The sequence below is a fragment of the Natator depressus genome, chromosome 7 (genome assembly GCF_965152275.1).
Source record: "Natator depressus isolate rNatDep1 chromosome 7, rNatDep2.hap1, whole genome shotgun sequence".
NCBI classification, from domain to species: Eukaryota; Metazoa; Chordata; order Testudines; family Cheloniidae; genus Natator; species Natator depressus.
This window is the reverse complement of record NC_134240.1, coordinates 32,362,144-32,387,730: the sequence shown is the minus strand read 5'-3', so window position 1 is coordinate 32,387,730 and position 25,587 is coordinate 32,362,144. Positions and strand designations below refer to the sequence as shown.

Below are 25,587 nucleotides of genomic sequence, written 5' to 3'. Positions count from 1 at the left end.
ATGGCAAGCCCCACCCCCACAGGTGCAGCCATACCAATGCTTCTACTCTAATCCTACTAGCAATGCTCTATACTTGCCCAGCAGTTGTCCCCCAGGTGCACTGCCCTGTCCCGCGCTGCTCGTGCAAACCAAACAGCAGGCAGGGCATTACTTTCACTCCCTTGTGCTGTAATGACTCCCGTGTAATGCAGTAATTACATCCACAGCTCTAATAAGCAGCATGAGGCGCCATAATAGCTGGGACGCAGCAGCCCATCCTGCCATGTGCTGTTAAGCGCTGGTTAGCACTGTAACCCTTAAGCGCTGCACCAGCCCCCGACTGCAAGGGCCACAGAGGCTGCACATATGTATTTGGTGGCTCAGCTTTCTGAGGTGGCCCAGGGTTGGGAGGCAGGCGTCTCTGCCGGGGACTGCTTCCGGGGTGTGACAGGACAGAGGGATCCAAATTTCAGAACCACATGGGCAAAGAAATAAGCATTTGGCGGGAGAGAAAAAATAATCCCACACCAGATTGGGTTAAAACCATCTGGGATCCAACATGGTAGGATGGCTCCATGGGCCCGAGCTAAGCTCCTGCAGGATGTTAGTGGCAGAGCTGGGCATAGAACCCAGGAGTCCTGACTCCCAGCCCCCCTGCTCTAGCCACTAGACACCACTCCCTTCCCAGAGCTGGAATAGAATGTCTTGGGGCCGGGGCTCACTGGCAGAGATGCACATTTTACAGTGGCTAGTCAGGGATTCATTCAGTCTGAGCCCTTCCCACCTAGCCCCTGGTGCTCTGGGCCAGTGAGCAGTCCCTGCCTGGCGTGCTGGCTGTGTGCCCCAGCTGGTGTCAAGGGTGGTGCCCAGCATCCCATCCCATTTGAATCTGGGACCTTACATGCACAGGGATTTCTATCATTTATTTCAAGATCTTTATTACCCCATAGCAGGTCCAGTCCAGAGGGAACAGCCAGCTGTGACTGATTGACTACTGAAAACACACAATGTACGCAGACAGAGATAACTGAAATATACACACAGTCCCAGACACACACGCACACACCCAGAGATAACAGAAACACACACTGTCCCAGACACGCCTGCACGCAGAGATAGAAACACACACAGTCACAGACAAGCACAGACACCCAGAGATGATCAGACACACACTCCCGGACAAACACCAACAGATGCTAGCACAGAGAAACATACACGTGCACATGACCAGAGTGGAAGAGCCAGACCCCCCACCCCATACCCTAAGGCTGAGGTGCTGGGTGGAAGCCAGTGGCTCCCAGCCCATGCGCAGTGCCGTGGCTGGCTCCAGAGCTGGATCCATTCCCACTCTGCCGCAGACAGGCCCTGATCATTAGCGTTTTGACGACGCAAACGAGCTTAGGGCTGAAATTTCAATCGATGGCTCCCGGAACTGGATTAAGGGGCTTTGATTACTCTGCAGCCCAAGTGAATTAGCCAGAGAGGGGCCGGCGCCATCAGGGAATTAGAGAATCAGGGCTGGGGAGAAAAACAGGACTCCTGGGTTCTGTCTGCAGCTCTAGGGGGGGACGGGGGATTAGAGCAGAAGGACTGGGTGTCAGGTTCTATGCCTGTCTTGGGGAGAACTTTCTCCTCTCGCTTTAGCCTGGCGTAAGGGAGCGAGGACTCTGGCCCCAGGTCTGAGCCGCGGGGGTGGTTGTGTCTGGCACAGGCTGCTGGGAATGGATCTCCCAAGCAGCTGGCTAACAAATCCCTTTCCTCCCAGCAAGACTTGGAGTCACAGCAGATGCTTCCTGGAGGCTGTCCTCATGCAGCCATCTCACACACATCTCTAACCTCGCTAACAGGGACAGACCCACACAGGGCTTGGAGGGGAGAACTTGAAGGAAACAGCCACGGTTGTGGGGGGATCAGCCAGGGTTGCTCTCCCCTCAGACTCACTGCTGACTACTACAGGCCACTGTGCTGCAGGGAGGTAGCGCTCTCCCCACACAGTCATTGCTAACCCCAGTGCAGCGCTAGGGGGCGCTGTGCTGCACGGCATGGGCCAGGAATACAGTAGGGGGCATGGTGCTGTAGGAGCAGGGCAGAGCTTCAGTAGTGGAGGGAGTGGGGCTGTAGGGGGCACTGTGCTGGGGGGAGTGAGGTAAGCCTCAGTAGGGGGCACTGTGCTGTATGGAGCTGCTGGAGGTCATTAACAGGTGCTGTGCTGCAGGGAACGGGGGGCTCGAGTGGTACTGTGGGGCTGGAACATAAGAACGGCCCTACTGGGTCAGCCAAAGGTCCATCTAGCCCAGTGTCCTGTCTTCCGACAGTGGCCAATGCCAGGTGCCCCAGAGGGAATGACCAGAACAGGTAATCATCAAGTGATCCATCCCCTGTTGCTCATTCCCAGCTTCTGGCAAACAGGGGCTAGGGACACCATCCCTGCCCATCCTGGCTAATAGCCATTGAGGGACCTATCCTCCATGAATTTATCTAGTTCTTTTTTGAACCCTGTTATAGTCTTGGCCTTCACAGCATCCTCTGGCAAAGAGTTCCACAGACTGACTGCGTTGTGTGAAGAAATACTTCCTTTTGTTTGGTTTAAACCTGCTGCTTATTAATTTCATTTGGTGGCCCCTAGTTCTTGTGTTATGCGAAGGAGTAGATAACACTTCCTTATTTACTTTCTCCACAGCAGTCACGATTTTAGAGACCTCTATCATATCCCCCCTTAGTCGTCTCTTTTCCAAGCTGAAAACTCCCAATCTTATTAATCTCTCCCCATATGGCAGCCGTTCCATACCCTTCATCATTTTTGTTGCCCTGTTCTGAACCTTTCCTGGAGGGGCGCTGTGCTGCAAGGAGTGGGGTAGAGGACTAGAGGGGCCCTGTGGGGTGGGGAGCTGGAGGAGCGCTGTGGGGCTGGCGGGACGCTGTGCTGCAGGGAGTGGGGCCAGGGGGCTGGAGGGGTGTTGTGCTGCTGGGAGTGGGCCGGGGGGTGGAGGGGTGCTGTGGGGCTGGGAGTGGGGCAGGGGGCTGGAGGGGCAATGTGCTGCTGGGAGTAGGCTGGGGGGTGGAGGGGCAGAATGGGGCAGGGGGCTGGCGGGGCGCTGTGGGGCTGGCGGGGCACTGTGCTGCTGGGAGTGAGGCTGGGGGCTGGAGTGGCGCTGTGGGACTGGGTGTGGGATGCAGTTTAAAGGGGGCGCTGTCATGGTGTTGGTCCATCTTTCCAATGAAATATCAAGCCAAGCTCTTTCAAACTTGTGCTCAGGGAAGGTACCTTGGTCCTGCCCCCAAACCAGGGGATGTTAATTCTGGTCCCTGGCCAAATTCCCGCTCACGTGATTCCATTTGGCCTCCCCACAATCAGCCAGGAGATTCTCCCGCACTTCCTGTCTCAGACTCTGCAGAATCGCTGTGTGACGTTTGAACAGCCCTGGTGCCTCACCCCAGACGCAGCTGCTTCTCAGCCCTGCGTGGGCCTTGAAAAACCATGCCTGAGAAATGATACGGGCTGCCATGTGGGAGGGAGAATCATTGCGGAGCGCAGAGGCGCCGACTTTGTGATTTGCGAGAAGGTGCTCGACACCCCCCCCCACTCCACCCCTTCCCACCCCTGCTCCATCCCCGCCCCTTCCCATTCTGTTCCACCCCCTTCCCCAGAGCACACCTGCCCCGGTTCCCCAGGGCACACCTGCCCACTATTTTTTTTCCATGGGTGCTCCAGCCCCAGAGCACCCATGGAGTCAGCACCTATGGCAGGGGGTGGGGGAGAGGAGGGTAATGCCTACCTGCTCAAAGCACTAGATCTCATGGATAGAACCCAGGAGTCCTGACTCCCTTCCCCCCAACTCTAGCCCCCACTCCCTTCCCAGAGCTGAGGATGGAACCCAGGAGTTCTGGCTCTCAACTCCCACCTCACCCCCTTCTCTGATGTCTCTCCTCCCCCTCCAGGATCAAGGCACAATTGGGGTCATCTTCAACGTGGGCACGGATGACATCACCATCGAGGAAACCAATGCCATGGTGAACGACGGCAAGTACCACGTGGTGCGCTTCACCCGGAGCGGGGGCAATGCCACGCTGCAGGTGGACAACTGGCCCATCAATGAGCGCTACCCAGCAGGTAAGGCTGGGCGCCGGCCCTGCCGCCCACCCCGCCCCAACACCCGGCCTGTGTGCACCGTCAACGGTGGAGGTCGCAACCAGCCCTCATCCCTGCCCGGCCCTGCAAAGGATTCTGGGTAACGCCGCCACCCATCGGAATCAGCCCTGATTGGTGCCCATCCCCCCTGCAAAGGATCCTGGGTAAAGTCACCACCCACCATGGAACTAGAGAGAGACTCTTGGGCATTATAGGGCATCCAGCGTTCAGTGGTGGGAAAAGGCATGTACACCAGGGGAGTGGTTTCCTAGCAGTGGCAGACTGAGTGGGACAGTCTGTAGCTGGGGGTCTGTGCAATCTGGGGAGGTGCCCAGAAAACGGGGGGCAGTTCCTAGTAGGGGGGAGCTGAGGTGCCAGTGGCTTGGGGGTTTCTAGTGGGGGAGAGGATCAGAGGTGCCTGGGGGGGAATCTGAGGTGCTTTAGGGGAGCAGGAGGCAGTTCCTCGCCGGGAACAGGTAGAAGGTTCCCATTGCAGGGGAGGCAGTAAATCTGAAATTCCCTTTCTCAAGGCCCTGGAGGCAGTGGCATCAGCCCTGCTTCCCTGCCCTGGGAGAATCCCCCCCAGCCCTTATCAGTATAGGCCCTAAGACACACACTCTGGGCTCTGCCCTCTGGTTCTGCTCCAGCCGGCTGCAGAGTTGGGGAGTCAGGGAAAGATCAGGGGTTACAAGTTGGTTCCGGCCTCTACCGAGCTCCCTCAGCCCCTGAGAATGTTGGGGATGGGGAGATGATGCCACATTTGTATTTGAAACCCCCATAGCTTTTCTCTGTCCTGAGTGGGCAGATTCCTGCCACTCCCCATCATCTCTGGCTGCATCACACACAAACCACCACCCCAAGAGCCAGCCAGGCAAGCTTAACAGGGGGCCAGGCTCCTGGGAAGGAGTGGGGGATACGCTCCCCTCAGACCTGGGCTGCCAAGCTGCCAATTGTTCCCTGGGTCAGCTGGCATCTCCGCCTGGCCTGGAGAATCTGAGCTAGTTCCCAAGGACAGATCATCATGACGGGGACGAGGCGGGGAGCCAGTCCTGGCCACCACTGCCCACAAATCCATTCAGGGCTGGAGATGAATGTACATGCACACCCATGCTCTCTCTCACATGCACATGCACGTGAGCATGCACACACACGCGCACGCGCACACACACACACACACACACACGCAAAGCCAGAAATGTGAATGCACATCTGTACACCCACACACAGGTATGCAAAAACACACACATGCAAACGCACCCAAGTGTGCACACAAGTTCGCGCACAAACACAGGAATGTGAAGACAGATGTACACAAACACCACAGGTCTCCAAACACACACATGTGTACACATAGGCAGGTGGCCAGAGCCATCCCCACAACACGCAGCAGCAGAGAACTGCACGTGGAATAGGCCCAGCACTGGGACAGATGTCTCACACACACTGACACTCGTCGTACACACTCGTGCACAGAGGTATCTTCCTCAACCACACACCAGCGTGTGCTCCTTCTGCCTGATGGAGCGGGGATGCCACCCTGGACTAGCCACTCTGCAGTGCCCATCGGGCCATGCTTGGCAGGCAGAATTGTAGGTAATCATCAGGGCCGTGGCGTGGATAATCATGAGGGGCGCATCATGCACATGCTAGATCGTCCCTGACACACTAGCAATTTCTAGCAGCAGGAGGCTGGTGCTGATGCGCAGTGAGACACCCCCCGGCTGCCACGATCATGGCCCCTTCCCTGATCTCCCCCCACCCCCACCCCCACCCCTGGGCTGCCTCTTCCCAGCCAGTTCCATGCCAAGCCTCTCCCAGGAGAGCAGCCAGGTAGCGAACACCAGGAACTTGCACATTCAGGCACACCCCCTGCACACTGGTGTCTCCCACACTTTTATGTGCGCACATGGAGACACCTTGCACACTCCCCTCACATGCTGTGCAAACTCCACACACGCACCCATAAGATACCACCCCACCCAACTATTCAATCTCCTTCCCACATCTCAATGTGCTCTCTCGCTGTCCTTACATCCATCCCCCTCCACAGTCCTGCATCCATCCCCATCCACACCATCTTCTCCTCCATCTATCCCCGTCCACACCCCTCCATCCGTCCCCATCCAATCATCCCCATCCACACCATCTTCTCCCCCACATGCCCCTCCATCCATCCCCATCCATGCCATCTTCTCCCTCACGTACCCCTCCATCCATCCGTCCCCATCCACACCATCTTCTCCCCCACATGCCCCTCCATCCATCCCCATCCATGCCATCTTCTCCCTCACGTACCCCTCCATCCATCCGTCCCCATCCACGCCATCTTCTCCCCCACGTACCCCTCCATCCATCCCCATTCACTGCCCTCCATCTATCCACATCCACACCATCTTCTCCTCCATCTATCCCCATCCACACCATCTTCTCCCCCACATGCCCCTCCATCCATCCCCATCCATGCCATCTTCTCCCCCACGTACCCCTCCATCCATCCCCATTCACTGCCCTCCATCTATCCACATCCACACCATCTTCTCCTCCATCCATCCCCATCCACACCATCTTTTCCCCCACATACCCCTCCATCCATCCATCCCTAACCACACCGTCTTCTCCCCCACGTGCCCCTCCATCCATCCCCATCCACAGCTCTCCATCCATCCCCATGTGCACAGTCTTCTCCCACACGTACCCCTCCATCCATCCATCTGTCCCCGTCCACACCATCTTCTCCTCCATCTTTCCCCATGCACACCGCTCCATCCGTCCCCATCCACACCATCTTCTCCCCCACATACCCCTCAATCCATCCGTCCCCATCCACAGCTCTCCATCCATCCCCATCCACTCCATTTTCTCCCCCACGTACCCTTCCATCCATCCATTCCCATCCACACCCCTCCATCCGTCCCCATCCGCACCATCTTCTCCCCCACGTAGCCCTCTATCCATCTCCATTCACTGCCCTCCGTCCATCCCCAGCCGCACTGTCTTCTCCCCACATAAATGCCTCCATCCAGCCATCCATCCCCTTCCATCCATCTGTGGGTCTTACATGGCACCCATCACCATAGCATCTGGATGTCTCTTCCTGATAGTGCCTTCTCTTCCCTCCCTCCCCCACCCCACCGCCCACCCAAGCCACCAGTCACGGGATGTCTGTAGCCCCAAGGCCTCTTTAGGGGGAAAATGTCAGTGGACACCAAGCTTTTCTGCCTGGCTGTGCTGTGCCGTGCCACTCAGCTGGGTGCCCTGCGGTGGCGGGGAGGCTGGTTTCAGAGCCCCCGGACCTATGTGGCCCAAACAGAAAGTTGCACCAGGGACGTGTGTGATGTAATGACCCAGAACTGCTAGCTAGAGAACAGCCCAGAAAATGGTAAAGGCTGTTGGGGGTTGGGATCAGGAATCCGGGCTCCCCCCCAGCTCCAGCACCTGGAGCTCAGCAGTATTGCAATGCACATATGTGTAGTTTGTATGCACACCAACACCCACATGATTACACCAGCCCCAGGCATGTCCTGATATGTAGAGAGTGACACGCACACACATGTAGTTTGTATGTACACAGGCATGACCTGATATATAGACAGGACATGTGATGCACACACCTGCGATTCCCAGGTACACCAGCACTCTCCCATTTAGCAAGCCAACATGCATGTAGCTCCTATGGCAATCCCCCCCAGCCTGCTTGAGTGCTGGCTGCTGATTAGCGACCCAGGTCACTTCCCAGGGATGGTGTGGTTTTAATTAAAGATGTTAATCGCCTCGTTAATATAGGCGCTAATGAGAGCATAAAAAGTCCCTGATCACTCCTAATTAGCGGACCAAATGGCATCCTGAATAGAGAGGTGAGGGTGGGGAGACCTCAGAGGAGGGGTTTCTGCATCCCTTCCCCTTGCAGAGAGGAACCCAGCTTCACAGGGATTTTCATTGCCTTCAGAGAACCCACCCCCTGCTCCAGTCACTAGACTCCACCACCCTCCTGGAGCTGGGGAGAGAACCCAGGATTCCTTGCTCCCACCGATTCCTACAGGCTCCCCACTTTAGCACCTCCCCCACATCCTCCAGTGTCTCTAATAGCCTGTTACTTCCTCCCCACTCTAACCCACCACCCAGTACAGCCAGTGCATAACAGGAGCCCAGCGGGGCTGCTCCACCCAACCTAACCCCACACCCCCCAGCTGCCTCCTCATTACTAAGGGCTTGTTACCTCTGTGCACAGGCATGGTGGTGGGGTTCACTGTGACCTCCATGTCTCTGTCAGATAATTAGTGTCCAGCCAGTGCTGCCTCTTCTCCTCCCCCAAACATAGAGGAACAGCCCGAGCATCTCTGCCATTTCACTCACACCAGGAAAGGTGCTTTTGGGGGTACGGTGCTGGGACTCAGGACACCTGGGTTCCACTCCACCGCAGATCCCCTGAGTGATCTTGAGCAAGTCGAACAAGACCAGATTTCCCAGAGAGCTCAGGACTCCTGGGTTCTTTCCATTCCAGCCTCCACCACAGACTCCCTGTGTGATCTGGGGCAAATCACTGAGGCCCTTACTTGCCATGCACAACTGGGGCCAGATTTCATAGCTGCTTCTGCTGTGGCACTTAATGGCCTAATTTCCCCAAGGGATCAGCTCCCAGCATGCCAAGTTCTTTGGAGGTCTGGGGCCTGCTCAATGCCGACACCAGAGATCAAACCAGCTGCAATATCTACAGATTGAGCTAAAAACCCAGGGCTCCCTTGCTGGGCTGTAACAGACTCGCAGTCTCTGTAAATCAGGTACAGACCAGTGGCTTACACTGAGCTCTTTGGAAAATCTGCCCCATAATTGCTCTGTGCTTCGGTTTTCCCCACCTGTACAATTATTTGATTGCATCCCAGTAGTACCTAGAGACCCCGACTGAGACTGGGGCCCCCGTTGTGCCAGGCACTGTACAGACCCCCCGTTGCGCCAGGCACTGCACAGACCCTGACCATCACCACAGATTCTCTCTTGCAAAGGCACCTACTCCTGCCAGCCGAGCCAACAGGGAATCGCAATCAGCAGCAAAGGGCAGGTGTGTTACCCATGCTGAGCAATCCTGTCCCTTGGCCTCATCTATGACAGTAAGACAGCGGCTTCCTTTACTCCTAACCTGTACTTTGTGTGTGATGCCAGTTCCAGAGCCCAGTCACCCTGGGAATTCGCTAACCGGCTCATTTGTAAAGCATAGAGGACGAGACACGAGGAGCATTTCTATTCCAGTCAAAGACTTGGCTGAGGTCAGGGGCCCCGTTATTCTGGGTGCTGTATGAACACTGAGCTTCCCCTCTGGTAGCACCTAACTGGCATTTGGGATCGAGGGCCCAATTGCGCTGGGTGCAGCTACTGCACAAACACCCTCCCTGCTAATGCAGGCCTGAGAGAGAGATCCCCTCTCTTCTTCACTGAAACAAACCAGGAAGACTTGGCCAGCTTCTAATGCCTTTTAGAAACATTCTTTGATTTTGCCAGCTGGGTTTTCAGAAACAAATGGGATGGGATGGGGGGTGAGTGTGACCTTGTTTGTATGCCTTTTGCTGCGGGGGGGAGGGCACGGGGGGAATCAGGCAGAGAAGCTTGGCAAAGGAAGCTAGAAAGGGAAACGGGTGCACAGGAAACGTGTCTTTTCTCCAAGGTGGCAACGGGCCGTGTGTCGCTGTGTTTTCGGGATTTGATTTGATTTGGTAGGGACTAAAGGTTGATAAAAGTCAGTTTTAAACCCCAAACTGCACCGGAGCTTTCTCCTCCTAAATGCTGCATAAATCCGTTTAACATCCAGCCGCGCACCTAACACCTAAACTCTACTAAACTGTGTAAATAGCTCTCTGTGCTAAATCGACTAAACCATCAACCAAACCCCCCCCAAGCCAGTTAATTTTGATCCAACGCTTAACCGCTATTTGACCTCTCTAAACATGCTAACCTCTGACCTTTGACCTTCCAGATGGTGTTATATGTCTCTCTCTCTCTCTCTTATTTGATTTTACCTTTTTATTTTTTTTTTCTTTTAACCGTCTACAAATCTCTTCTCTAAACTCTTTAAAGGGAACAGTGATAATGAGCGGCTGGCGATTGCTAGGCAGAGAATTCCGTATCGGCTCGGTCGAGTAGTAGATGAGTGGCTACTCGACAAAGGTAATTAACGATAATTAATTGCAATTAATTAATAAAAAAGATTTAAAGGTGCAGAGCTCTCCCGCTGCCGTCCCAACCCTCTCCTCCATCTCCTCTTTAGAAAGCATCTTGTCCTGGGAGCTTAGTTAAAAATTGGTGGTGGGATTTGGATGGTAAAGGAGGGTGGATGCATGATTTCATTGGTCACCGAGAACTTTATATAGCTCGGTCGGTTATGACAGATGCAGCCCATCCTTTCCCCAGCTCTAGGTATCTTGGGTTTGGGTTACAGACTTATGTAACATTATTAGTTTTCTATAGATGAAGGGAGACTGGGGTTAGCCTGATTCACAGCTCCTGCAGAAGTCAGTAGAGTTAACCTGTGGGACTCGCCGCTCCTGGAGGAGGTCGGCGGGGTTAGCCTGTGGGACTCATTGATACAGATTATTTTAAGCAAACATAACTCTTTAGGATTCCAGGCAGTTGTGAGTTGCAGAAGAATAAATACAGCAGATCAGCAAACAGATGGAGCCTGACTCAGAGAGACACAGGGAGGGGTGCTGAAAGGGTGACAGAGAGGGTTTGCTGTTTCTCCCACAGAATGGTGGGGGTGCGATACAGGGAGGTTCTCACACCTACAATGCAGGGGTCGGGAATGACAGATATTATTGAGAGTTGTTATTTTTCACTGGCTCCTGGAGAGCCTGACTGAGATCAGGGCCCCATTGTGCCAGGTGCTGCAGGACGCATGCTCCCTCTCCCAAAGACTTACAGTCTAAGTAGGCTAATGAGAATCAGAGGCTCGGAGACTTGCCCACAGTCAGCGACAGAGCCAGGAATAGAACCCAGGAGTCCTAGGTCCCACTCTTGTGCCCTACCCACTAGACTACACCATCTGTCTTGGTTAGGGAGACAGTGAAGGGCATTTTGCTGTTGACTTTAATGGAGCCACCCATTTCACCCTGTATCTTCAAATAACCAGAATCCCTGTCCCTTCCTAGAACTCTGGGTATTTTTTCACCAGCTTTGTAACTGACTCGACTTTTCATAGCACAGGGTCACACCCTGTTCTCTCTCCAGGCTGAGCTCTGTACCTTTAATGCTTAAACTCAGTTGGGGAAAAAGCAAAACAAAAAAAGTAATTTTAAATCTTCTTTTAACCAGCTAATAATATGCTTTTAACACAAACGAACGCTAAACCAGTCTTGTAATGGATTTTAAACCGATAAATTCAAAATGTATTTTAATAACCAATTCTTAGCACGTTTTTCTAACTGGGATAAGCATCTAAATGTATCTTTTAATGTCTGTAACTTGATTGTTTAAACAACCAACAACCAAAAAAAATCAGTTAAAGGGACTTTAACAAGCTAATTTATTTAAAACAAAAACCGAGAGATTTATATATCTGTATTTATATACACCTGGATGAACCAAAAAATAACAAAACAAGATTTAACCCTTTGAGTAATATGGGCTTTTATGTGTTGATTTTCCACTTTGGATGCTAAATTTCTTACCTTCATCTGGATTATATTTGGAATTTTAAACTGATTTTTAAAAAATCTCTCTCTTACCTTGTCCCCCCACCACACACAAACACAGACACTTGCAACACATTAACATGAGATGAACACCCCACCCCACCACAAGAGATCTGAGTCTGGAAGAATTTATCCAGTTTTAAATTCTGATCCTCAGCTGATGTAAATGGAGTTATGGCAATTTACACCAGCTGAGGTACCAGTCCAAGTGAAATGGAAACTTCTGCCAATTAGAGTTGCTTTGTGAGCAAAATTCACCCTGGTGCAGAAATCCAGCATAAGACTTCTGCTCCACTCAGTTGGATTTAAGTGATGCATAAGCAAGGGTGAATTTCACCCTTTAGAACTAAACCACACTTTTTTTTTATTATTATTATTTTAAAAGCCTTTGGGATGGATTGTTTTTAAAAAGAAATAAGGCAAGAGGGGGTTCATCAGATCTGTGCTTAAATGGACACTGTAGCATCTAAAGAAAGACTAAATCTCCCACTTCTGCAGAGCATTTTTAACTGTTGCCAGGGAGGAGGGGGGAGCTATATTTCTTATATCTGATTTCATCATTGATGCCTTATGGTTAACTTTTTTTTTTATTTGGCACTTCAATCAATGAAAAGAGACTGGTCAGTTTCAAGCCTGGATCTCTAGTTAGTTTCACTTTTGTTTTTAGTCACTTTCACCTTCAGGGTTAGTCCCAGGCTGCAACAAAGAGCAACAGCGTCAGCTCACTGGGTTATCTTTTATCTTGGGCCCAATTTTCCTCTCACTTACACCAGTGAAATGCCATTAACTTCATTCGCAGTGATCAGGAATCCCATTGGAACAAACACCCCAGGGCAGGGGTGGAGTCTCCATCTCCAGTCCACACTGGTTGCCTCTCTGGAAGATGCTTTAGTCAAACCCAAGTGATTGGGATCTTTGCAGTGTTAGCTTGGCGACATTCTCTGCCTGGGTTAGACAAGACAGCAAAGATGATCTAATGGTCCCTTCTGGCCTTGAAAGCCATCAATCTATGAATGATTTGTACTGCTGTAGCACCTAAAAGCCCCTGGTCCTGGACCAGGATGCCACTGCACTAGGCAGTGTACAAACACACAGCCAAGAGACAGTCCCTGCCTCATAGAGCTCCCAATCTGAGTCCAATATTCTCAGTTCTTTTCAAAGTACGGCTGCTTATTGCGGTGCCAAAATGCAGTATTGCCAGCTCGGAGGGGGGGTCAGAAATCATGAGATTGGCTTAGAAATCATCACATTTTTTAAAAGGAGAAATTTGGGATTCTTGTTTGTTTGCCTTCTGCGTTTTAAGTTTCTAGGACTCACATTTTCCAGCTTTCCCCCCACCCCCCGAACCTCAACAAGGAAGCGTGTCCTACTGGGCAGAGCACTGGACTGGGACTCAGAGTGTCTGGGTTCTCCTCCAGGCTCTGCCGCTGGCCTGCTGTGCCTCAGTTTCCCCTTCTGTAAAATGGGGATAAAACCCTTCTTTGTAAAACACTTTGAGATCTGTGGAGGAAAACTAGAAAATAAATAAAACGGGAAGTGTTAAAACTTTTTTTTTTTTTTAAAAGAGAACAGAAATTCTCACCTAATCCCATGATTCCTGGAGCTGGGGCTTTCAGGAAAAACACCAGATATGATAATATTCCGAGAGTTGTCACAGCTGAGATCTTAGTCCTCTTTTATACTAGTGTAGGCGAAAGACAAATTGAGCCCACTGTTTGCAGTGGAATCCTTCAGAAATAATAATTATCCCATAAATACTCCAGCAAGGTTTTTTTTTTTTTTTTAGCTTGGGTTTATTTTTAACACCAACGCTGAGCGTTGCAAAGATGCCCGAGGGTGTCGAGACATCCAGATTCCCCTCTAAAAGAATGGAAATCAAGAGTCTTAATCGCCTTGGCTGAAAACACCACAGCTGAGAGCTGTGTCTCAGGAGGGGATCTGACCAGCAGTGTCTCTTTAGCCCTTTGATGACTGAGCATAAGAGATTTGCCCTTGGGGGTGACGTGTGCTGGAGACGGGGTGAATTCGAAAAGGCCATCTCACAAACAAAGGCCCCAACCTTCTAAAGCTGCCACAGGAGTTCGGGTGCCTCCTGAATTTGCAGATGGTTGCTGCAGCAGGAGATTTCATGGGCTCTTTAAGCACTGAACAGCCTTGTGATGGAAGCTGGGCTTTCCAAGGGATCGGCACCCACAGATCAGAGCAGGATTCTTCCAAAGCTCAGATCCCCTTTAGATCTGAAATAAAGATTTTCCCTGCTCCCCCAACGGGCTTTGAGCTCTTTTGGAGAAGCCCCTTGAGTCAGGCTCCCAACATTCGAGACCCTGGCTGGCACTCTGGGGCCAGTGAGGGGTGGCCATGAAGGAGGTCGTCACCTGCCATGCTGTCGCAGTGTCCCACCATGCCTACTTGTAAGACTCAGCACCAGTGCTCAAAGGGTTAAAGCTCTAATGGGCTGTACTGGAGGGGCCAGGGATTTAAAGGTCAGTCAGGTGGGGGCTAGCAGTCACCTGGTGTCACTGCGAGTGTGGGGTGGGTGTGAGGAAAAGGAGTTTGCCCTAGATTGGCACACTGGCCACACCCCCTCAGAACAACAGGGGCAGCAGCATCTTTCAGGGTTGGGCTCCTAATGTGGAAAATTTCCTCTGGATCAGGGCTGATCCCCTACTCCCTGGAGCCGCTCAGCCAAACGCCATTTCATCAACCAGCTTGTTGAGTGCCATTGTAAGCAACTTCGAGGGTATCTCATTCAGGGAAAAGTTGGAAATTTTGGCTTTTTGGTCTGATAGGGGATGGCAAAAATAGTCAAAATCTCACATTGTTTTGCAGGGTGGAAAATCCTGCTGTTTTTAAATATTGTCCCTTCGGTTCGGTGCTGGATCTGGAAGAGTTAGAGTAACATGCTCTGATCCCCCCCCCGCAAAAAATCACTGAGCGCCCGAACACTCTGTCCCTCTCCAGCCAGCTGTTTGATCCTCTAACCTGCCAGCTGACAGATGAGACATGAAGCCCGGGGCAGCTAGGAATCCCATTAACCAAGTGTCTTCTTGGGCTCCCATCCCAGCTGTGGCCTGATGGAGAGCGCAGAGCTGGTGCTTAGGACACCTGGGTTCTATTCCTGGCCTCTGCTGCCAGGCGACTTTGGGCAAGTCTGCCTTTCTGTGCCTCAGTTTCCCCATCTGTAAAATGTAAGGCACTTTGAAAGTGCTGCAGCAGAGCTTGGCAGTCCTATGGAAGGAGAGCACACCCGCGGTCCTTGAGTGGGCCCTCGCTCAGCCACATCAAAGCAGCAACCCTCTTCCTCCCGGCACCCCACTTAGAACAACTTCAATCACTCAGCAATGTGAACAATGCAGTGGGTACTTGAGCGCCACCTACTGGCACATTACCTAGCTGCATAAGTACAGGCATCTCTCAGGGCACTCACATAACAGGGTCCCAAGCTGCTCACCCCTTGGGAAGAGCCCAGCCTGTTATAATGCAGTCAGACAACTCTCAGTTGGAGAGGGGACGTGCCTCTTTCCCTGCCAGCTCCTCCTTTTAAGACTAGCATGGGTACATTTGTACAGCTGTGGCCAAGGGCAGAGCCGACCAGCCCAGCTCAGGTCAGAACTGGCCCCAAACCTCATCCCCGAAAGCTCCGAACAGTCCAGGCTTGAGATCTGCACGTCGTCCGCGCCCTTCTCATCCTGTTTCAGCCCAAGAGCTCACGGGAGGCTGCTTCTGTGCAAATTCACTGCTGAACATCGAGGTGGGGCAGGGAGCTTTGAGGGAGCTTCCCCTTCCAGGCTATGAGGTGCTGGCAATTCCTCCTGCCATGCATGCAACACCTGCAGTGATGTTTTCTATCTCCAGCTGTCCAGCCCCACACACCCCCTTCCTTTCTTCCATCCCCACACCCCCATATCCATCCATCCATCTGTCCTCCACACCTCCTTCCTTCTTTCCATCCCCACACACCCCCGTCCATCCGTCCATCCCCCAAACCGCCTTCCATCCCTACACACCCCCTTCCATCCATCTATGCCCCAAACCCCCTTCCTTCCTTCCATCTGTCCCCCCCACCCCCATCCATCCATCCCCCACACCCTCTTCCTTCCTTCCATCCTCACACACCCTCATCCATCCATCCCCCACACCCTCTTCCTTCCTTCCACCCCCATCCATCCATCCATGCCCCAGTCCTTCCTTCCATCCATCCCCACACCCACATCCTTCCATTCATCCCCCACACCCACATCCTTCCATCCTCACACACCCCCATCCATCCATTCATCCCCCACACCCCCTTCCCTCCTTCCATCCGCACACACCCCCATCCATCCATCCATCCCCCACACCCCCATCCATCCATCCATTCCCCGCACCTCCGTCCTTCCTTTCTTCCATCCCCACACACCCCCATCCATCCATTTGTCCCTGACACCCTCTTCCTTCCATCCCTACACACCCCCATCCATCCATCCATCTGTCCCCCACACCTCCTTCCTTCCATCCCTACACACCCCATCCATCAGTCCTCCATACCCCCATCCATCCATCCCCAGCACCCCCTTCCTTCCTTCCATCCCCCCACACCCCCATCCATCCATTTGTCCCTGACACCCTCTTCCTTCCATCCTCACACACCCCATCCATCCATCCCCACAGACCCCCATCCATCTGTCCCTAGACACCCCCAAACATCCATCCCCACACAAACCCCCATCCATCTGTCCATCCCCACACACCGCCATCCATCCATCCGTCTGTCCCCCACACCTCCTTCCTTCCATCCCTACACACCCCATCCATCCGTCCTCCATACCCCCTTCCTTCCATCCCCACACACCCCCATCCATCTGTCCCCCACACCCTCTTCCTTCTTTCCATCCCCACAAACCCCCATCTATCCCCCATGCCCCCTTCCTTCCTTCCATCCCCACACCCACATCCTTCCATCCCCACACACCCCCATCCATCCATTCATCCCCCACACCCCCTTCCTTCCTTCCATCCCCACAAACCGCCATCCATCCATCCCCTGCACCCCCTTCCTTCCTTCCATCCCCACAAACCTCCATCCATCCATCCCCTGCACCCCCTTCCTTCCTTCCATCCCCCCACACCCCCATCCATCCATTTGTCCCTGACACCCCATCCATCCATCCCCACAGACCCCCATCCATCTGTCCCTAGACACCCCCAAACATCCATCCCCACACACCCCCATCCATCTGTCCATCCCCACACACCGCCATCCATCCATCCGTCCCCCACACCCACTTCCTTCTTTCCATCCTCACACACCCCCATCCATTCAGCCGTCCCCTGCACTCCCTCCCATCTATCCCCACACACACCCTTCCTTCCATCCTCACACCTGCATCCATCAGTCCCCTCACACCCCCTTCCTTCCTTCCGTCCCCCACACCCCCATCCATCCATTCCCCCACACCCCATCATCCTCACATACACCCTTCCATCTGTCTGTTTCCACACATTTCCTTCCTTTCATCCGTCCACACTCCTGCCCTCCAATCCATCCATCACCCCCCATGCCCCCATCCATCCGTCTGTCACCACACACGCCCTTCCTTCCTTCCGTCCCCACATACCCTTCCATCCATCTGTCCTCACATGCAACCATCCATCCCCCATACACACCTCTCTGTTTATTATCTCATTCACTAGCCAATTCATCTGATTGACCCATCTCTTCCCACACACACCCCTAGGCAACAGCTCAGCCATCCCTTCAGCACCAAGCCATCCCAGCCTGGTGCCTGCTGCACTCACAGTAGGCCTGGTCTTTCAACTTGCCGCACTAACCAGGGCCCAGTCTGGCAGTGCAAACCCTGGGGTAGGCTTTGGTCTCAGCGCTACTGGGAGAAAGGCACTGGGAAGAGACCAGCCCTCTCCCCTCGGAGCAGTACTCAATGCCCCTCTGCCTGTCGGTTTGTGGGGAGACGCCTTTGTGGGCAGCCTAGATCCCCCAGGCCACCCCTTTGTGGGACTAAATTGGATAGCACTACCTTCCCTGCTCTTGATTTCTGGCCTGTGCCCTGGGTGGCTCTGCTGCTGCAGCCTGAACCGAGCTGTGCTGCCCCAACCCACACTCAAACCAGGTGCCCAGAGATTTGGAGAAATGCCCCAACTTGTGGTGGCTGATTCCAAGCAGGGATCCACCACTGTTCAGCTTCATGGCTTGCCACTTGAACTTCTGCCATCAGCCCTGACTGAGTGGGGAGGGCCCTCTCTAGTGAGCCCCTGCCCCACTTCCTCAGAGGCCTGACTTTCGGCACTGCTGATCTTTGGGTGATCAGGCTGGCTCGCTGGGCACAGGGCTCTGCCCGCGTGGGATAAGGAGCAAGCATCCCGGGACAGATCGTCTGTACCAGCGTCCCTGAGGGATAAAACGCAGGAAGAGATGAAGGATAGCAGAGAAGCAAGCAGGTTTGCCTCAGAATAATGCTTCCCTGGAGGCTTTTCAGGCAGTGTGGTAGCACCAGCTGCTCCATTAGGCTGGCTGGCTCGTTCCCCTGAGACACACCCACACACACACACACACACACACACAAACCCTTTTCCTGCTGGCAAGTCAGCTGGATTTAAACTAAGCCCCAACAAATGTGCATTTGCCACCACAAGATCCTTGTGTCTCACAGATGAGCTGATGCTTCCCCTTTTCACAAGCGTCCCGAGATTGGTGATCATCTGCGTTCACAAGCATGACAAGTTTGGTGAGGCTCTGTTTGCAAGTGGCATGAGTTGTTAACCCTCAGCCTTCACAAGCCTCACAACTTTGCCAGGCCTCACAACTCCCACAAGAGCAATCAGAGGGGGTTGGGGTGGGGGGTAGGAATCCAAGACAAATTTAACACAGGGCAATATTGTGTGTGCGCACACGCATCTGGGTGTAGGCCCTTAAAAAAATCCAGGTGGTAAATAAACCACATAACAAATAAGCTCTTTAAATAAGCAACAAACAACCAAAAAATCCATCTAACGAGAGTGAAAACTAATTAACGCGCTAAACTCCCCCAAACTCAGGGAAAAACAAATGAGTGGCAGGAGTCTGGGCAGTTGGGTACCGATTTCTTAACCCTGAGCAAAAGAAAATTAAAACAAAAATAATCCTGTTTTCTAAAAAAACCCAAGAAGCTGAAACTCAGAGGGTTAAAAACCTGCCGATTTCCAGAGTATTCATCCAAAGCAGAAGCTGTTGTAAAGTCAGAGCGTTAACCAGCTGATAACGGTTCAGTAGGAGCCATCTGGAGTCGGTTTTGCTCACAACAGAAGGTCCCTTTAACAGTCCTCCTCTCTTCTCTTTTTTTAAAAGGCGCCTTTGAAGGCGGGAGGGAGCGAGGAGAGAGCGTGATGGCGGGTGGGGCAGGGGGGAGTTGGCCAGGATTTGCTTTCTAAACTGCTCTGAGCCACCTGGATGGCAGCTGGGACGTGGCCAATGGTGGTGGGGGGGGGGGGGCAGGGACAGGTTGGAAGGCAGATCAATTTGATGGCACGGCTTCGGTCCCCACATGCAGCCCCCAGATTTAGATCAGCTGTTGGTGCTCACCATCACCCCAGCCCCCAAAACACATCTCAGCTAGCACCTGCCTGTGCCAGCCCAGTGTGGGCAACTAGGCCAGGATCCCACTTACACTCATGGGTCCCCCTTGCTCCTCCAGCCAGCTGTGCACCCCCACACCCCAAAGGCCCAGCCCTTCCCCACAAACACTTCCTCAGCTCTTCCCTCTCATAGACATATACCTCCTCACCAGCCCCTCCCCCCCACACTTCTCCAGCCCTTCCCCCCCATAGACACATACCCCTCTCCAGCCCTTCCCCACACACACCTCACCAGCCTCTATCCCATAGACACCTTCCCCTCTCCAGTTCCTCCTTATGAACACTTCCCCAGCCCTTCCCCCCCAGAGACACATACCCCCTCCAGCCCCTCCCCACGCACACCTCCCCAGGCCTTCTCCCCATAGACAGGTACCCCTCTCCAGCCCCTCCCCACACACACCTCCCCAGCTCCTCCCACCATGTACACATACCCCTCTCCAGCTCCTCCCCACACACACCTCCTGTGACGTTCCCCTCTGGTGTTATCCGGACCGGTGATCTGCTAGGTCACTCCAATCCTTGACTCTGGGAGCCAGCCTTACCCTGCTCTGCTGTGAGAACCCCCTCTCCTGGGCTGTTCATGCACAGCCTCTGGCATGTCAGCTGCTCCCAGCTATTTGCAAGCAAATGACACTAGCCAATATCTCCAGTCCCAGACACAACCCTAGGAACCTCCGTCTTGCAGTGTCCTCCCCAGCCCACCCCCCATAGACATGTACCCCTCGCCAGCCCCACCCCACACACCTCCCCTGTCCCTCCCACATACACACATACCTTTCCCCATCTCTTCCCCACACACACCTCCCCAGCCCCTCCCCCCATGGACACATACCCCTCTCGAGCCCCTCCCCCATAGACACGTACCTCTCCCCAGCCCCTCCCGACACACACCTCCCCAGCCCCTCCTCCCATGGACAGTACCCCTCACCAGCCCCTCTCCACATACCCCTCCCTAGCCCCTCAACCATAGACATACCCCCTCTAGCCCCTCCCCACACACACCTCCCCAGCCCCTGCTCCCATGAACACGTGCCCCTCTCCACATACCCTTCTCTAGCCCCTCAACCATAGACATACCCCCTCTAGCCGCTCCCCACACACACCTCCCCAGCCCCTCCCCCCATAGACACCTAACCCCTTCCCATATCCTCCCCAAACACACCTGCCCAGACCCTCCTCCATAGACATGTACCACTCTGCAGCCCCTCCCCTCACACACCTGCCCACAGTCTCTTAGGTGGGCAGGTGCATCTAGCTCCTTCCCCCTCAGCCCCCGGCAGCTGCACTGCAGCCTTGTGTCTGATATGGGGGGGGAGGGGCTGCACAGCTCTGAACTCCTGGGCCAACCAGCTCATGCCCCAACACTGCCCCTTCACCGCACACACTCCTTCCCCATTAGCTGGCCAGACCGGAGCCAGCACCCTGAGAGGGGAAGGGCCTTGTGTCCCATTCACCACCCCCATGAGCCAGTCATTCCCCTCTTCCATCTCCTGCAGTGGGGCCAGATTGGGGCTGGCGCCCCCTAGAGAGGAAGGCCCCATATCCCATTATCAGCCAGAGGGGATCTAACAATTCAAATGTCTGGGTTGTGTTCAGCGCCTCTGTGCCTGCACGTCTCTCGCTCCTCCTCCGCTCACTGTCTCTGTTCCATGCAGGGTCTGTGAATGCAGAAATGGGTCCCAAGGGTCTGGGAGGGAAAGGGGGGCAGTTTGGGAGGGAAGGTAGATAGATAGATAGAGGCGTGAGTATGGGGATGAATGGGTGGAGCAGGGGTAGAGATGGAGGCGGTGGAGGGATGGGGGCGGATAGATGTAGGGGTGTGGGGAGATAGATGGAGGAGTGTTCAGGAATGTTGGATGGGTGGAGGTGTGGGAGATAGAGGGATGTGGGGGCAGATGGAGGAGCAGGGAGCTGTTAATGGAGAGGTGGGGGATTGGGTTGGAGGATGGAAGGATGTGTGTGGAGACAGATACATGGAGGGTGTAGAGGGATAATGTTTGGAGGAATGTGGGAGAGGATGGGGGGTGGTTGGGGGATAGAGGGAGGAGGTGGTGATTGGGGGGTGGATAGATGGAGTGGGTGGATAGATGGAAGAGGTAGCTGGGCAGATGGAGGGGAGATGGAAGGAGGGGATGAATGGATGGAGGGAGGAGATGGAAGGAGGGGTGTGTGGTGGGGGTGGAGGGATGGAGGGGGTTGGATGGAGGGATGGATGGGAGGGAGTGGAGGGAACAGGTGGAGAGGTTGGAGAGCATGGAAGAAGTGGGTTTGGTTGGGTATGGAGGGAAGGAGGAGGTTGGATGGAAGGGGGTGGTGGTGATGGAAGAAGGGGATGTGTTTGGGGACGGAGGGAGTTGGATGGAGGGGATAGAAGAAGATGGGTGGTTGGGGGTAGAGGGAGGGAGGGGTATGTGACAGCCCGAAGCCATATGCAGCTGCGTTAGGAGCCAGTGCAGGGGTGGGTGGCTGGCAGGGAGTGAAGTGGGAGGAGGAAGTGAGAACGTGGTGGAGGGGCGTCACTGTGGCCCCCAGTCAGGGCAGTGGCTGGGGGCTGTCATAGGGACCCCTGCCTTCTGCAGCCCCTGGCTGGCTGGCTGGCTGAGCTCTGCCTCTCTCCCGGCCCGCCATTCACTCAGGATCTTTCTTTCTCTGTTTATTCTTCCCTTCCCTGCGACCCCCACCCTGCAACTCCATCCCTCCTTCCCTCCATGGGCCTCATCCCTCCCCTTTCTCCCTTCCCCATCCTGACTCCCCCTCACCCCGTCTTGGCAGGTCGACAGCTGACAATATTTAACAGCCAGGCCGCCATCAAGATCGGGGGCCGGGATCAGGGTCGCCCCTTCCAGGGCCAGATCTCGGGGCTCTACTACAACGGGCTCAAGGTGCTGTCCCTGGCGGCCGAGAGTGACCCCAACGTGTGGGTGGAGGGGAACCTCCGGTTGGTGGGCGAGGTGCCCTCCGTCATGACCACCGAGACCACTGCCACCACCCTGCTGGCCGACATGTCCACCACCATCATGGAGACCACCACCACCATGGCCACCACCACCACGCGGCGCGGCCGCTCTCCCACCATGCGCGACAGCATCACCCAGGTGAGTGGGGGGAGGGGAGAGAGGAAGGTGGGGGGGGGTCTAGTACTCGGGGGAAGGGAGCTGGGAAGGTGGCAGGGGTCTGGTACCCGGGGGGGGGGTGGGAAGGTGAGGGGCTCTGGTACTCAGGAGAAGGGAGATGGAAAGGTGCGGGGCTGGTCTGGTACCCGGGGGAGGGGAGATGGGAAGGTGGAGGGAGTCTGGTACTCGGAAGGGATCTGGGAAGATGGGGGGGTCTGGTACCCAGGGGAGGGGAGATGGGAAAGTGGGAGGAGTCTGGTACTCGGGGAAGGAAGCTGGGAAAGTGGCAGGGGGGCGGTCTTGTACCCAGGGGAGGGGAGATGGGAAGGTGGTGGGGGTCTGGTACCCAGGGGAGTTGAGATGGGAAGGTAGGGCGGGTCTGGTACCTGGGAAAGGGAGATGGGAAGGTGTTGGTGGGCCTCTGGTACTCAGGGGAGGGGATATGGGAAGGTGGGGGGAGGTCTGGTAACCAGGGGGGCTGAACGGGGAGTTTGGGAGGTAGGCAAAATGCGAGTGGGCTGTTTCTCCTATCCTGTATCCCCATCCCCTGGGCTCCCCCAGGGTTGGCAACTCCCAGGTAAGGCAGGGGACCGGTGAGGTGCCAGGGGATGCCTGTGGGGTCCAGTCTCCTGTCCTGGCATAGTTGCAGGGCTCACTGCCCTGCTGTTCCCCTGCCAGGTCTCTAAGTGCCCCCCTTGTCACAGATCCACAGGCTCGGGGCTGTGCCCTTGGCTTTGGAACAGTCTCTTGGAGGAAGTGCCAGGCCCCAGGGCTCTCACTCTTCCTCCAGGGCAGGTCACGTGGCCTCCCACCTGCTGTGACTCACCCTCTGGGGTCCAGCCCTCCTGCTTCCCCCTGAGCTCTGCCCAGCAAGTCTAGCTGAGACAGGCTCCTGGCAGAGCCTTGGCCACCCCTCAGGACTGATGCCCCTCAGCCGGCATTTCCAGTGACCCTCGAGCAGCGTCCCCAGGGCAGCCAGTTTATTAGTCACCTGGCACCAGCAGAGGCAGCCCGTGGCTTAGCACAGAGAGCTGAAGGTTAAAGCACAGTCCATTCAGCTCAGCCCAGAGCCCAGCCCCAGGGTCAGGCTCTGTCTGTCTGTCTGCCCACCTCGGTCTGTTCCCAGGTGGGAGCTGCCAGCTTCCTCCAGCAGCCAGCGCTTCACCCCCAGCTTCCCCTCCCAGTCCTTTCTTCTCCAGCTGGGGTCTGGGCTCAGCTTCCCTGCTGAGAGGTGGGGAAATCCATCTCCCTCTGGGTCCTTGGCTGCTCTAGGTGGCATTGGCCTGGTGATCAGGTTTGCCATTCTCTTCTTGGATTTGCCATTAATTTGCGGTTGTGACTCATTCAGTCTCAGACAGCAAGGTGACGTTCATACCTATGTCTACCAGCCTGTCCTGAGAGCAGACAGTCCTTTCTTTCCTATTGGGGAGCCATGCAAAATACTGGGGAAGCACATAGGCTTCATAAAACTGTTACAGAAAATGCCCACTTTGTCACTCGCCCTCATGGGCCAGGCCTCCTCCAGACCTTTACCGCTCCTGGGGAGATGGCAGCACACTGCAGATGAACCATGGTCCCCCGCAGGTGCTTCCTTGGGAGCCTGTGACCAGAGATACACAACACCCAGATAGCATTCTGAATCCAAAGTGGTGTGCAGCTAGCAAGAGGTTCAATGCATCGGAGACAAGGGAAGTTTACAGTCTGTACGTGTCTATCTGGAGCTTGTCAACACAGGAACGCTAAACTGGATTGAGGGAGTGAGTGAACTGAAAGCAGACTAGCTATTCCTGATTAATTCTGTGTGGGGAGGGGACACTGATTCCAGATTAAGAGCATCCACAGATACAAACTCTTACCAGCCCCTCCTCCCCCAGAGGGCAAACTAGGCAGGGCTAGCTTCTCCAGACACACTTGATTTGGTCCCCCTTAAAGCCCTGCTGGGATCTTTTGTTCTCCCGAGTATGCTCTCCTCAAACCAGGCTGGGGGAAGGCTGGAGCCGGAATCCTCAGTGCTAACAGACCTGGCGTGTTGTCCCTTAGCAAGCTGGGAGCACTTGGAGAGAGGTGGCTTGGTGGAGCCGTTCTCTGGCCAACCCGCTAGTGACTCAAACCAATCTGGGCAGTCAGGCCGGGCAGGAAACGATTTTCTGTCCCATGGGTCTTTTGACAATCACGTGCATTTGTCCCCGGAGGAGAAGTCAAAATGTGGACAGTGCATAGTTGAGGGGAAACCTGTCAGTTGGGGAAATGGAAATCATTCAGCAGAGGAGGGAGGTTCTGGAGCAGCCCTGTGGCAGCGCGTGGCTCTCCAATTTGAAGATGGAACTGGTTCTGTTTCTGACCCAGATTCTCTGATGGAGGTGCCTGCGATAGCAGGGTCTGGACTCGGTGACCCGGGGTCCCTCCCAGCCCCATGGCCCTGTGGTTTTGATTGGTTTTCCTTCTCTTTTGTAACCTTTGGTCTGAATTAAGTTAATTTGGAGAGGGAAGTTCATTTTGAGGCAACCCTCCAAATCTTTCCAGTTCAAAAGAATCAGCCATTTGGAAGCTTGTTTCTGACATTTTTTTCAAGCCAGGGAATTTGTCGGAGCCTCCCCGACCCCAGGGACACGTTGAGCTTTGACGAATGGGCCCTTTTGGCAATGAAACATCTCATCAAAGTGTTCCTGACCAGCTGGAACAGTCAGCCAGGCAAAGGTTCATTTGGCAAAGCCGGATTCATAGAGTCCGAGGCCAGAAGGGACCATTGTGATCATCTAGTCTGACCTCCTGAAAAACCTCCTGCATAGGCCTTTACTGAATTCACTGCTGGGTGAACTAGAGCAGATCTGTTAGAAAAACATCCCAGCTTGATACCCACAGCTCTTGGTAAGTCAGTACCATCCCCCTGCCAGGCCACTGTACAATAGCCATACATCACAGCCCTGGAGCCCTGCTCCCTGAGCTGGCATCTCCTGAGAATAGGGCTGAGTCAGCCAGGGCTGGCCCCCAAGCAAGGAAACAGCAGGGGGAAGGTGACTGCAGTCCTTTGGGAGGGGGTGAGGGCAGTCCCTGCAATCACAATGGAGCGATCGGGGAT

General features: G+C 54.5%; 1 protein-coding gene across 33 annotated transcripts in view; it reads left to right on the top strand.

The window, feature by feature from the left end:
- The window catches only part of NRXN2 (neurexin 2), a 253,023-nt gene that overhangs the window by 206,946 nt on the left and 20,490 nt on the right, over nucleotides 1-25,587 (top strand). For 23 of the 33 annotated variants that reach the window (XM_074957997.1, XM_074957988.1, XM_074957993.1 and 20 more), the window contains 3 exons: nucleotides 3,919-4,090; nucleotides 10,175-10,264; nucleotides 22,168-22,490. In XM_074957997.1, coding sequence (XP_074814098.1) covers nucleotides 3,919-4,090; nucleotides 10,175-10,264; nucleotides 22,168-22,490 — 585 coding nt within the window. The remainder of the gene's footprint in view (nucleotides 1-3,918; nucleotides 4,091-10,174; nucleotides 10,265-22,167; nucleotides 22,491-25,587) is intronic. The other 10 variants (XM_074958004.1, XM_074958015.1, XM_074958003.1 and 7 more) reach the window with 1 other exon arrangement.